The sequence below is a fragment of the Herpailurus yagouaroundi genome, unplaced genomic scaffold (genome assembly GCF_014898765.1).
Source record: "Herpailurus yagouaroundi ecotype Mexico unplaced genomic scaffold, PumYag 166, whole genome shotgun sequence".
In the NCBI taxonomy this organism is placed as follows: domain Eukaryota; kingdom Metazoa; phylum Chordata; class Mammalia; order Carnivora; family Felidae; genus Herpailurus; species Herpailurus yagouaroundi.
The window spans coordinates 19365847-19379491 of record NW_024412407.1 but is presented as its reverse complement, the minus strand read 5'-3'; the positions used below and the strand labels follow the sequence as shown (position 1 = coordinate 19379491).

At 39.5% G+C, this 13645-nt stretch overlaps 1 protein-coding gene across 1 annotated transcript in view; it reads right to left on the bottom strand.

Moving 5' to 3' along the window:
* OVCH1 (ovochymase 1) overlaps positions 1-13645 on the bottom strand; it is a 57088-nt gene that overhangs the window by 13861 nt on the left and 29582 nt on the right. The window contains exons 16-18 of the mRNA XM_040487861.1: positions 10932-11004; positions 10062-10257; positions 6386-6537 (exon numbers count right to left, since the gene is read on the bottom strand). Coding sequence (XP_040343795.1) covers positions 6386-6537; positions 10062-10257; positions 10932-11004 — 421 coding nt within the window. The remainder of the gene's footprint in view (positions 1-6385; positions 6538-10061; positions 10258-10931; positions 11005-13645) is intronic.

The following is a 13645-nucleotide window of genomic DNA, read 5'->3' as shown; positions in this document are numbered from 1 at the left end:
AACATACAAACAAAGCTGTTAGCACTAAGCAATAAATATAGTGAAGTTTCAGGATACAAAGCAAACATACAGAAATTGTTGTGTCACTACACAGTAATAACATATGAAAAAGAAATAAACAGGGGATTAAGGAAGACAATTGTTGTTATGAGCATAGGGTGCTGTAAATGTTGAATCACTAAATTCTACACTTCAAACCAATACCCCATTGTATGTTAAAAGTAACTATAATTTAAATTAAAACTTGGAAAAAAAGAAATAAAACAGTAAAGGAAACAATCCTGCATACAAAAGCATCACAAAATAAAATACTTAGGAATACATGTAACGAAAAGGTCAAAGATCTCTACACTGAAGACTGTAAGACTTTGATGAAAGAAACTGATAAAGACACAAATGGAAAACATATTCCTATGTTCACGATTAGAAAAATTAATATTGTGTCCATACTAAACAAAGCCATCTATAGATTCAATACAGTCCATTTCAAAATTTCAATGACATTTTTTACAGAAATAGAAAAAATAATCCTAAAATTCATATGGTCCACCAAAGACCTTAAATAGCCAAAGCAATCCTAAGAAAGAACAAAGCTGGAGGCATCACACTTCCTGATTTCAAAAATAAGTTACAAATCTATAGTAGTCAGCATACTATAGTACTGGCATAAAAACAGACACATAGACAAATGGGATAGACTCATGAGCCCAGAAAAACTCTCACATATCCAGTCAACTAATATTTTCCAAAGGAGCAAAGAATACTCCCTGAGGAAAGGATAATCTCTTCAACAAATGATGTTGGGAAAACTGGACAGCCATAAGCAGAAAAATAAGCCTATTGTACACCACTCACAAAAAATTAACTTGAAATGGACTAAAGACTGAAACATAAAGCTACAAATCATAGAACCTGTAGAAGAAAACATAGGGTAAAATGTCCTTGATATTGGTCTTGGCAACAATTTTTAATTTTTTTTGGGGGGGGGGAGATATGAAACCAAAAGCACAAGCAGCAAAAGCAAGAATCAATTAAGTGGACCTACATAAAACTAAAATGCTTCTAAACATCAGAAGAAACAATCAACAAAAATGAAAAGGCAACCTATGAGATGGCAAAAAATATTTGCAAACCATGTATCTGATAAAGGGTTAATATCTAAAATATAAAAAGAACTCATACAAATTGATAACAAAAACCATGCCAACTAAAAAAAAAAAAATGGGCAGAGGATCTGAACAGGCATTTTTCCAAAGAAGACGTACAGAGGAGCAATAGGTACATGAAAAGATGCCCAGCATCACTGATCATCAGGGAAATGCAAATCAAAACTACAATGAGATATCACCTCACACTTGTTAGAATAGCTATCATCAAAATGATAAGGCAAAAAATGTTGGCCAGGATGTGGAGAAAGAGAACCCTTTTGCACTGTTGGTAGGAATGTAAATTGGTATATTACTATGGAAAATAATATAAACATTACTCAAAAAATTAAAAATTAACTACCATATGATCCACTTCTGGGTATATACCCAAAGGAAAGAAAAACAGGTTATCAAAGAGGTATCTGCACTCCCACATTTATTGCAGTTTTATTCACTAGCCAAGATATGAAAACAACCTATTTTTCTATCAAAGGATGAATGGATAAAAAATATAATATATATATAATATATATTATATATATATATTTAATGGAATATTATTCATCCATGAGAGCAAAAGAAATCCTTCCATTTGTGACAACATGTATGGTCTTTGAGGACATTATGCTAAGTGAAAAGTCAGACAGCAAAAGACAAATACTGTAGGATATCACTTACATGTATAAAAGCTAAACTCAAAGAAACCAAGAGTAGAATGAATAGTTACCAAGGGTAGGGGAGTAAGGAAAATGGGGAGATCTTGGTCAAAGGGTACAAACTTCCAGTGATAATGTGAACAATTCCAAGGATTGTTCATGTACAACATAGTGACTATGGTTAACAATACTATATATTTCAAAGTTGCTAAGAAAGTAGATCTTAAGTGTTCTCACAAGAAAGAAATAGTAATTATATGAAGTAATGGAGGTTTTGACTAACTCTACTGCGGTAAGCATTTCACAATACACAACTGCTTCAAATCATCACGTTACACATCTGAACTTATACAATGCTATATGTCAATTATAGCTCAAAAAAGCTGTAAAAAAAAAAAAAAGCCTTAAAACAGATTTTCTTCTTAAGAAAGTCTAATTTTCAGGGGCGCCTGGGTGGCGCAGTCGGTTAAGCGTCCGACTTCAGCCAGGTCACGATCTCGCGGTCCATGAGTTCGAGCCCCGCGTCGGGCTCTGGGCTGATGGCTCAGAGCCTGGAGCCTGTTTCCGATTCTGTGTCTCCCTCTCTCTCTGCTCCTCCCCCGTTCATGCTCTGTCTCTCTCTGTCCCAAAAATAAATAAACGTTGAAAAAAAAATTAAAAAAAAAAAAAAAAGAAAGTCTAATTTTCAATCAGCCCCTTTTTAAACTTATTTATTTTGAGGGAGAGAGAGAGAGAGAATGCACAAATAGGGGAGGGGGAGAGAGCGAGCACTGTCAGTGAAGAGCCTGATGAGGTTCTCAAACTCACGAACCATTAGATCAAGACCTGATGGGGCGCCTGGGTGGCTCAGTTGGTTGAGCCTCCGACTTCGGCTCAGGTCACGATCTCGCGGTATGTGAGTTCATGCCCTGTGTCGGTCTCTATGCTGACTGTTTGGAGCCTGGAGTCTGTTTCAGATTCTGTGTCTCCCTCTCTCTCTGACCCTCCCCCTTTTATGCTCTGTCTCTCTCTGTCTCAAAAGTAAATAAAAACGTTAAAAAAAAAAAATTAAAAAAAAAAAAAGACCTGAGCGGAGGTCGGCCACTTAATTGACTGAGACACCCAGGCGCCCCCATTTTTTTTTGACACAAATGTACTTAGAATCAAACTAAATCCTTTGTCTCCTCATAAAATAAACTGAGTTGATGATATATTTGATATAGCAGTTTATTTTCTTTTTTTTTTTTTAATTTTTTTTTTTTATAGCAGTTTATTTTCTATGAAGAATCTCACAGAAGAAATCCTAAAGTGGGAATAGGGAGATAGATTCCCTAGCCTATAATAATATAGAACAATGAACATTTTCTCTGGGCCTAATTTTTTTCCTTATGAAACAAGGTTATATATACTGATGACCCCTTCGAGTTTGAAATGGTCTGATGTGTCAAGTCAGGTTTTTTCCTTAAATAACTTATTCATGCAGTACCAATACATACAAAATACACAATTTTTCAGGCAATTACAAACATTCCAGAACCTGTCTAATTTATCTTTTATTTCCCATACCTATCACAGGGCCTAGCATACAGTAAATATTCAATAAGCAAATGGTATCTATTTATTTGAAAAAAATATTCACTGCCTATTGTGAACTAGGCATTCGGAGTAAGAGAGAGTATCAACAAATTAGATGGTGATAACAGCTATAAAGAAAATATTTAGAATAGTAGAGAATAAAGGCAGGTATTTGTGCATGCTTACATGCACGTGTACGTGCATGTAGTTTCAATAACATGAGTGGATACATGAAAGATGAGAAGAAGCTGGGTTTTCAAAAACCAGGAAGAATAGCATTTTATGCAGAATTGATATCTGGGCTAAGGCCCCAAGTTAGGCAAGTTGTGTGGTCAGAAAGTAATCAGTGTGGCTGAAATATGTCAGCAAGAGAAGTATGAAATAGATTGGAAAATCAGCAGGAACAGGACATACACCACTCTGTGAGGACAGAGATGACTTTGCAGGTCAAAGAATTTGAAATTTTAAAAACTATCTAAGATGTGTTGTGAGCGGAGAAGCACAGGATTCTACACTGGGTCACCAAAACTCCGTGCCTCTGCAGTCCAACATTCTAGCTCACCTTCCTGGATGAGAAATCACATTAGTAAGTCCATTACCTCTGAGCACACACAGGAGGGTAAAAATCAACTACCTGATAGAAATGCTTGAGTCCATATCATCAACGTTTCTGCAATCATCTTGCTAGTAATTTAGTGTTCTTAACTAGTCCCACTTATTAGCCAGAATCTCAACTCCTCTATTTTCCTCCCCTTGTATTGGCAGCAAATTCAGTCATGATGCAAAGTGACAGTTCGATGTAGCTGAAATACATGCCCACCGAGGCCACAATATTTGGGTCACCTCTGACATGGACCTAATTCCCTCCCTAGTTCTCCTTTGCTCTCTCGATACAGAATAAGGTGTTCCCTTAATGTCAGATTCTGTCAAACATGACAGAGATAAAGAAACCATTTGTGATTTCCTTGATTCGAAGCACAGAGGAAAACCATCCCTCACAAGGGGAAGAATAAATACATTCATTCAGAGTACTTTTCTATTTGATTTTTATAACATGGCATTTCTGTCCTCTGGCAGACATTGTGAGTGCCCTTCCCATATTTCTCAAGTTTTCCAGTCGCCATCTCGGCCCTGTGCCTGAGGGCTGTTCCTCTCCTCCACTGCATCCATGAGACAGGCCAGAAGTGTGCAAAGTCCTGAGGAATTAACAGACTCCTCCCCCAGCAGCCCTGGAGCTATGACTGAGCAAGTCCAGCTCCCTCACCCCTCGGATGGGACCACACGTGCTGTACTTTGCATTGCTGCAGGATCAAGCTCAGTCCCCTTACTGTGGGAGCCGACTTAATAGCACATCTTCCATTTCCTGCCTTCCCTTCTCTATACTGCCCTCTAGACTTTCTGACCAGGGATAGCTGCACTTCCTAAACAGACCATTGTACCTGAATCCTTGTCTCAGGGTCTGCTTCTGGGGAATGCGAATTAAAACACTCAAAAAAAATTTTTTAGAGAACAGAATCTAAGTAGCACTTGCCACCACAAAAGTGTTTAACTACCATCCGTTGATACTCAGTGTTAAGAGGGAACTTTCTTCCTTTTCACCTCACATTTTCACATGGAAAGACTTCCATCTAGATTAACACCCAGTTTTCTCCCATTGGTTCATGTTTCTTGATTAAGGGGAAAGACTATCAAAAAGCAGCACAGACTAGAGACATATCCTCTCTTCCCTCTGAACTCTAGACCAGTATGAAATGACAGACCCAGAGAAGTAGATCTTCCCTGCAGACCCCCAACTTTCCCATCAGTGGGTTGCCTCAAATCCAGACTGAATACTGAAGGTGGGCTATAGACCATTAGAAATCCTTTTTGGTTGTATATCTAAAGTCACATTCCTCAAGTGGCTTCTTGGATTTTTTTTTTTTTTTTTTTACGTTTATTTATTTTTGAGACAGAGAGAGACAGAGCATGAAGGGGGGAGGGGCAGAGAGAGAAGGAGACACAGAATCGGAAGCAGGCTCCAGGCTCTGAGCCATCAGCCCAGAGCCTGACGCGGGGCTCGAACTCACAGACCGCGAGATCGTGACCTGGCTGAAGTCGGACGCTTAACCGACTGCGCCACCCAGGCGCCCCTTCTTGGATATTAAAGCTGGTGTTTTACAGTCCATTTGTCCACATTCTGTCTTCCTCTTAGCTGATTTGAACTTGCCAATAGCATGCTTGTGCAACTGACATGTTAATATATACCTGCACTGCTTTTGCCTCTAAATATCACTGAAATTAAACTATTGTTTTGTGATTTGTGTTCCACTACGTATGAATAACACTTTTTCAAAGTTTCTCATTTTCTTCACGATTATTTTATTTTAATCTGAAAATTAAGAGTGAGTACATAGGAGATATTAATATTAATTCAAAACAGTAAAAAAACAGGGCACCTGGGTGGCTCAGTTGGTTAAGCATCCAACTTTGGCTCAGATCATCATCTCAGGATTCATGAGTTTGAGCTCCACATCAGGCTCTGTGCTGACAGCACTAGAAGCCCGCTTGATCTCCTGTCCCCCTCCTTCTGCCTCTCCCCTGTGCATGCTCTCCCTCTCTCCCTCTCCAAAATAAATAAAAACATTGAAGAAAAAAAAGGTTTAAAAAATAAATTAAAAAGCTAAAAACCTTAACTCATAAGTAGGATACACTGACTTAGAATCCTTCTCTGCTTGTTCCTCTTTTCCCACAGCCTTACATCTCTCTGAGCACACCTTCCTTCTTGCAGGCCAGTTAGCAGTGCTGCTGTCCCCTGTGTTCTCATGGGCTCCTCGGTCCCCACCTGCTTTCTGGCCCTCTCTCCATCTCAGCAAGTGTGGAGTCAGGAACTCCCTCTTCCCATTGTCCTACTGGCGTTCCTGGAAGGGTGTAGTGTGATGCTATCAGGCACAGGCTGTAATGGTTACCTGTGGTTCTGAGCATGTCTCCTAAGAAGAGTCTCCATCAGATGACCCTGGATCTTCCTTTGCAAAATCAGAGTCATCTCACCTGACAGAAATCCTTCCCTCCAGAGGTTGCAAAGCCAGCACAGATCATCCTCTCTGTGATCCCTCCTGGGTGAGAGCGGTAAGCGTGTTCACAGACCTCTCTTTCTAACACAAGCACCTGAATCTGCCGCAAGCGCCTTGCGAGGCCGCCACCTGCTTAAGAAACAGATTCAGAAATACAGCTTCTTAATGAAGTAAACAACACATTATGTTAAAAAGACATATTTAATTTCAGACTTCCTTTGCAGTAATGTAACTGCAATCACTCAGTTTGGCCTGAGCTGATGTTAATAAAAAAATGTGTCTCACATAGGGTGTCTTTATTTCCCAAATGTGGCATTTTGGTAAAGGAATACATTATCAAAAGAACAAAACCAGAAGCATTTTTTTCTAGTTTATTTTTGATTTAAAAGTTAGTGTTTCAAACATTGTTACACAAAAATTCAGAAAGAAAAATTCAGCAAGATATGAATTGGTGTTGTATAGGATGTATATGATTATATATTTTAAATGGTATATTTACAGATAAAAATATATTATAAATGTGAGAACATATTTATAAGACTTCCTAATATAAACCAAAATCATATCCCCTTTTCCTCTATTGTCACTGAGACTAATCTCAACTCCAATTTGAAAGGACTAAAAATGGTGGTGCTTGCGTGATTCAGTCGGTTAAGCATCCAACTTCAACTCAGGTCATGATATCACAGTTCGTGGGTTTGAGTCCTGCGTCGCGCTCTGTGCTGACAGCTCAGAGCCTGGAGGCTGCTTTGGATTCTGTCTCTCTCTCTCTCTTTCTCTGTTCCTCCCCTGCTCATGCTCTGTATCTGTCTCTCTCTCAAAAATAAACATTAAAAAAATTTTATAAAGGACTAAAATGAAGGCTATAAGGCTAACAATGAACACTACAATACTTCTCATAACTGACCCTCAGACAGAACTGTATTAACATGAATTCTGCATGACTTATTCTATCACTTTGGATTCATGGCTAATTTTAAAAAAGCTTAGTATTAGCAAGTACCTTATATTTGTACAGTACCTTAATATTACTCCAACCCAATAATACAGCATTGTGAGGTGGGTTGTTCACATATATGATCACGTTGACCTCACACATGAAAAAAAACACAAGAGTTTTGAAAATATGATCTCACAGCACATGTGGGGCAAAACTAGCACTTAAGCCTAGGTTGGACTCTAAAGCTCGTGCTTTTTAATGTATCAATCTAATACATAAATAAATTTAATGATTTTTGAAATCCTCTTTTTAGGGACCATTCCTGCCACTGGTCTTTACCATTTCTTAAAATTAAGAACTCATTTTCTCTCAGATTGAAAGAATGAATTCGCCTTTCATAAGACTGTAAGTAAGTGCCTTTCACTTGTCTGGTGGTCACGGAGGTGGTGACGGTTGAAGGTGTCAGCATTTACTCTATGCTAGGTGCATCAGTAGCCCTGGAGGAGAGTGCAGAATTAGGCACCTGCCACCACGAGGCTTCCACTCTAACGGATGAGATGTGGAGAATGATTACATACACTAACGTCAAAGCACAATCGTGTGTGATGAAATGATAAAACTGGGTGGTGCAAATGTGACGGAAGGGCAGTCCTGAGGCAGCAAAGTGATCGGAGGAGGGTGTGCCGTTCTGAGCTGCGAGCAGAACGATGAGGAGGCACCTGGGAGAAGACTGAAGCAAGAGTGTTCCAAGCTTCAGAAAGCAGAACAGGTCTTGTGTTGAAGAGGAAGAAAGAAGGCCACAATGCCTGAAGCGGACACAGGGAGGAAAGGAAGTTGGAGAGGTAAGTGGAGGCCAAATCACAGAGTTTTCCAAGTCAGGCTAGCAGTTCAGACTTTATTCTAAATGTAAAAAAAAAAAAAAAAAGAAAAAGAAAAGAAAAAAGAAAAAGCACCAAAGAGTATCAGCTGAACCACGCTGATTTTTATTTTATTTTTTTTGCTTTTTTTTTCAATATATGAAATTTATTGTCAGATTGGTTTCCATACAACACCCAGTGCTCATCCCAACAGGTGCCCTCCTCAATACCCATCACCCACCCTCTCCTCCCTCCCACCCCCCATCAACCCTCAGTTTGTTCTCAGTTTTGAAGAGTCCCTTATGCTTTGGCTCTCTCCCACTCTAACCTTTTTTTTTTTTTTTCCTTCTCCTCCCCCATGGGTTTCTGTAAAATTTCTCAGGATCCACATAAGAGTGAAAACATATGGTATCTGCCTTTCTCTGTATGGCTTATTTCACTTAGCATCACACTCTCCAGTTCCATCCACGTTGCTACAAAGGGCCATATTTCGTTCTTTCTCATTGCCATGTAGTACTCCATTGTGTATATAAACCACAATTTCTTTATCCATTCATAAGTTGATGGACATTTAGGCTCTTTCCATAATTTGGCTATTGTTGAGAGTGCTGCTATGAACATTGGGGTACAAGTGCCCCTATGCATCAGTACTCCTGTATCCCTTGGGTAAATTCCTAGCAGTGCTACTGCTGGGTCATAGGGTAGGTCTATTTTTAATTTTTTGAGGAACCTCCACACTGCTTTCCAGAGCGGCTGCACCAATTTGCATTCCCACCAACAGTGCAAGAGGAGAACCACGCTGATTTTAAATCCTAGCTTTGATAAGTACTAGTTATGGGATCTTAGCAAGTGACTTAAATCTCTTGAGCTATAATATCCTCATTTACAACACGGGCAGGATAAAACCTCCTCATCTGGTGGTTGGGCAGGTTTGAGGAACATGCAGAGTGGCTGCAGGTGGCACAGTAAAGCTATGCTCACAGACAAGCAGATCCCAAATAAATGACACACAAACACAAGGAAAATGTACAAGGAAACCATCTTCTACAGTGGAAAGAGGCAAAATGCGAACATCAACACGTTCAGATCTGCCAGTATTTTGCTGTGGCTTTAAGAACTCTATGATCTAGACCAGCAGTCAGCAAACCACAGCCAGCAGACCAGTTCTGTGCCAGCCCCATACCCAGACCTCTTCGTAATGATGTATACACTTTGAAATGGCTTCTAAAAAGCCCCAGAGTAATATTTCATGACACATGAGTATTATATGAAATTTAAATTTCAGGGGCGCCTGGGTGGCTCAGCCGGTTGAGCATCTGACTTCAGCTCAGGTCATGATCTTGCGGTTTGTGGGTTCAAGCCCCGCATCAGGCTCTGTGCTGACAGCTCAGAGCCTGGAGCCTGCTTCAGATTCTGGGTCTCCCTCTCTCTCTGCCTCTCCCTGCTCACACTCTGTCTCTCTCCTTCAAAAACAAATAAACATTAAAAATTTTTTATTTAAATTTCATAAATAAACTTCTACTGGAACACGACCACATCCATTCTGTTAGATGTGTATGTCTATGGCTGCTTTGCACTACAATGGCAGAGTTGGATAACTGGGACATGGAACATATGGCTTGCAAAGACAAAGAAACATATTATTTGGCTCTTTACAGATCTAACGTCCCTATAAGTCACCCTGACGGAAAACTATAAAACAGTTCATTCTCTAATCACCTATGACTAAATAAAACATGGGTTCTATCTTTCAGAGAGAAGAAAGGCTAAAGCAGGTATTGCTTGACATCATTTCCATACCAAGTTTTTTAAATTAGCAACTGGCAATAATTTTTATGCAAAAGTAAAATGTTCACCTTCACTAATGCTTCCCCATCCAGTCACAGCACAGATCTCAGAGGAAAAGAGTGGCTCCGTGCTTTCTGGGAGACACGCCGGCCTCACGACGGAGTTGAACGCCAGAGGAGAGCTCAGTTGTATTAGGGCGATGTCAGAGTCAAAGCTCCGGCTATCAAAGTCTTCATGCACCACAACGTGCTTGGCCCTTCTCACCTGTATCAGTGGTGAGCAAGCGAATTACAAGATAAAGTCAATGAGTCAAACTACTTCTTTGCATAATAGTCCAAAATAAACCTTCAATCTCTGTATTGCCATGCATCAGCAATGAAGGTGGCTCTGTACTGAATTGAAAAGGGCAATCTGTGTTTGTAATTTGCAGGAGGCCATGAACTTTCTGAGGACAGTCCTGGAGAAAGCAGGCTATGTGGACCTGTGTACACAGACTTGAATTTACATTTCCTGACCTGCCTCACTTAATTCTCTGATGTAATCGTGAGCTCAGATTATATCTTTATGTTTTTTATTGAAAAAAAATTTTTTGAACATTTATTTTTGAAGGAGAGAGAGAGCATGAGCAGGGGAGGAGCAGAGGGAAAGGAAGACACAGAATCCAAAGTGGGCTCCAGGCTCTGAGCTGTCAGCACAGAGCCCGACACGGAACTCCAACTCACAAACCGTGAGATCATGACCTGAACTGAAGTTGGAGGCTTAACCAACTGAGCCACCCAGGGGCTCCACAGATCGTATCTTTAAATGTTGATACATCCGGTAACTGTATAGGGACACTAGGAGATGGGTACCTAATTACATATTTTAGCTAAAGGTATTCCCCAGCATGTGATAACACTTAGGTTAGAGGCAGAATGACCCTTCAAAACATTTCTCACCTGCTCAGTTGATTCCTTCAGGGTTCTGTCATGGTCCCCAGCAACAATAGTCCAGAAGAGTGGATTATTTTTCCTGGAGAAAGAACAAGAAAAGTTTGACATGAGGAGTCATTTTTTTACCGTTTGATCTAACCCCATGGGGCTCTACCAACACGCACTGTGTTTAGCTCAGCCAAATGCCACTATTCCCCTGTCTGGTGCCTTTGTGTGATCTCCTGCCTGGGAAGGTACACCACACCTCCTGATCTACCTGTAGAGTTCTTAATGATGCATCCCGCCCCTTTATTTTGGCAATAAAATGACCTTGGAGCCCCTACCAAATATCACCAAACACTATTTTTAAGTTGGAAAGTTAAAAAGAAAAACTATAGCTTACTTTCATTTCACAGTGATATTAAGAATACATAATGAGATAGCTTCTGGCCTATGTTTTACTGTTAAAAGTAGCCAAACATTATCCTACAGGAATATATCTCAAATTGTTTTCTTTTAGCAAATCACCAGAATTAATGGAACAGAGGTTAAAAAATTTATCAGTTCACAAAACAGGTAAAACTCACCTATGGCACCTATGGGATTATTTTGGGGAGATGATGATTGGAAGAAACATAGGGAGCTGCTGGGTGTTGGCAATATTTTGTCTTATGATGTGGGTACTAGTCATGTGGGTGCTCACTTTGTGAAAATTGCTCTAACTATAAACTTGACATTTGCACCCTTTTGGTATATTTCAAAAGGATGTTTTAAAAAAGTTTAAATCAATATCCATTAATCTGCCACATCAAGATTTTCAGCTGAAGAAATATGTGAGGAAAGAGTCCCTCAATTGTCACAAATATTATCACTTCAGCTTGGAGATTCTTTAATTTTCCAAAATTTACTTTTTTACTTAGGAAATGCAAGGTTATTGAAATTATTTTTTCAATACGCTTTATTCAAAGGAAAAGTTTCTTCATATACATGGGCATCTTCTGTCTAGTCTTAACCATGTTCATTTCAATTCCTTGCATGATGAGTCTGACTTATTCATGTGTTTCAATATGACTTATTAAAGGAGCCTACTCAGGTAAAGTGCTTGGCAAATACCTTCCAGATGGTAATGACTCCATAATGGTAGCCATTATCAGTGTTATTATCTGCCATGCACTCTAACTGAAGGATTAAACTTTATTTTCAAAGTCACCCTCTAAATTATTACTTGATAGTAAAGAAACTTATTTTCTAAAGCCACTCTACTTCTTTAGATAGAGGATAGCGTGCACAAAGGAATGAAATTATAAAAATCATGGTATAGTTGATAATGTAGATCACAACTTCTAGTGAAGTTTTATGTGCACAGTCATCAAATTTCCTTTAATTTGGTAGAACACTGTGTAAAAAAATTGTTATGACAGAACAACATACATGTTATGAGGGAACAGAGTCTGAGTTTTTCCAACAGTAGGATAATAGCTCTAAGTAGCAACTGATGGATTTCTCCGTCCTATCTCCCCCCTTGCGCACAATCAAATTTCATTTCTTATACCCTTAGGGTCTTAGCCCCAATCCAACAATGGGACATATGCCACGACTGCTTTGGGAGAAGAAATAATTACTGCTGAATTACAGAAAAAAAAAAGTGGCTGAAGCTGAAAAAATTTAGGTCTTTAAGAAAAATTTATTCTTTAAGACTGAAAGATTCCAGTGTAGAATTGCAAAGTGAATTTAGTTCCCTACAGTAAAACTCCCAAATGAGCACAAAGACCAGTGTGAAGTCAGCAAAAGAAAAATACCAGTTTTCCCTAACTGTGGAACATTACCTGGGAATTTCTTACAAACACAAATGTTGAGGCCGCACACCAGACTTATAGATTCAGCAACTCTCCAGGTGATTCTGGTTTATGCTAAAGTTTGAGAACTAATAAACTAATATTAAGAGCAACCAGTGCCAGCGAAGCCATGGGAGGTGGTCCAGCGTTGCTGTTTTCCTTAATGTCTTTGGAGTGCTACCCAACACTGTGAAATAGGCTGGCACCTAGTGCCCTTCAGCAAAAATGATGTCTACTTCAGCTCCCACACTTTGCAGATCTCCCCAGCTGGCTTATCGCCCATGGCAAACTTCCCTTATCAATGGATTTGGATATGTGGAAGCCCCCTTCAACAGAGGATGGGACCCTGGGTGTCTACCAAGTCAATGAAGATGATCCGGGAGAAACAAGTCCATGAAGGAATCCGCTGCAGAGTTCCCACAAAGGCAGAGTATGAGTGGAACATACCAATTTTGTTACTCTGACCTATCAAACACTTCTGGTGTAAAGAGCCATATACTCCAAGGAGTAGCTTCAAAAAGACATTTCTCTGGCGAAATAAGTCAGGCAACTATGAAGAGTTAAAGAAAAAATGAGGCACACAGACATTTTCCGTATCATTATAAACATAAGGCACAATGTTTTGTGCAAAAAATAATATATATGGTATATACAAATACTATAAAATAGACCGTGTGCTTAAATATTAGTGGGAAATCATGGGAATGCAAGCTGGTGCAGCCACTCTGGAAAACAGTATGGAGGTTCCTCAAAAAATTAGAACTATAACTACCTATGGCCCAGCAATTGCACTACTAGGTATTTATCCAAGGGATACAAGTGTGCTGTTTCGTAGAGACACATGCACCCTCATGTTTATAGCAGCACTATCGACACTTTATAGCAGCACTATCGAAATGTTTATAT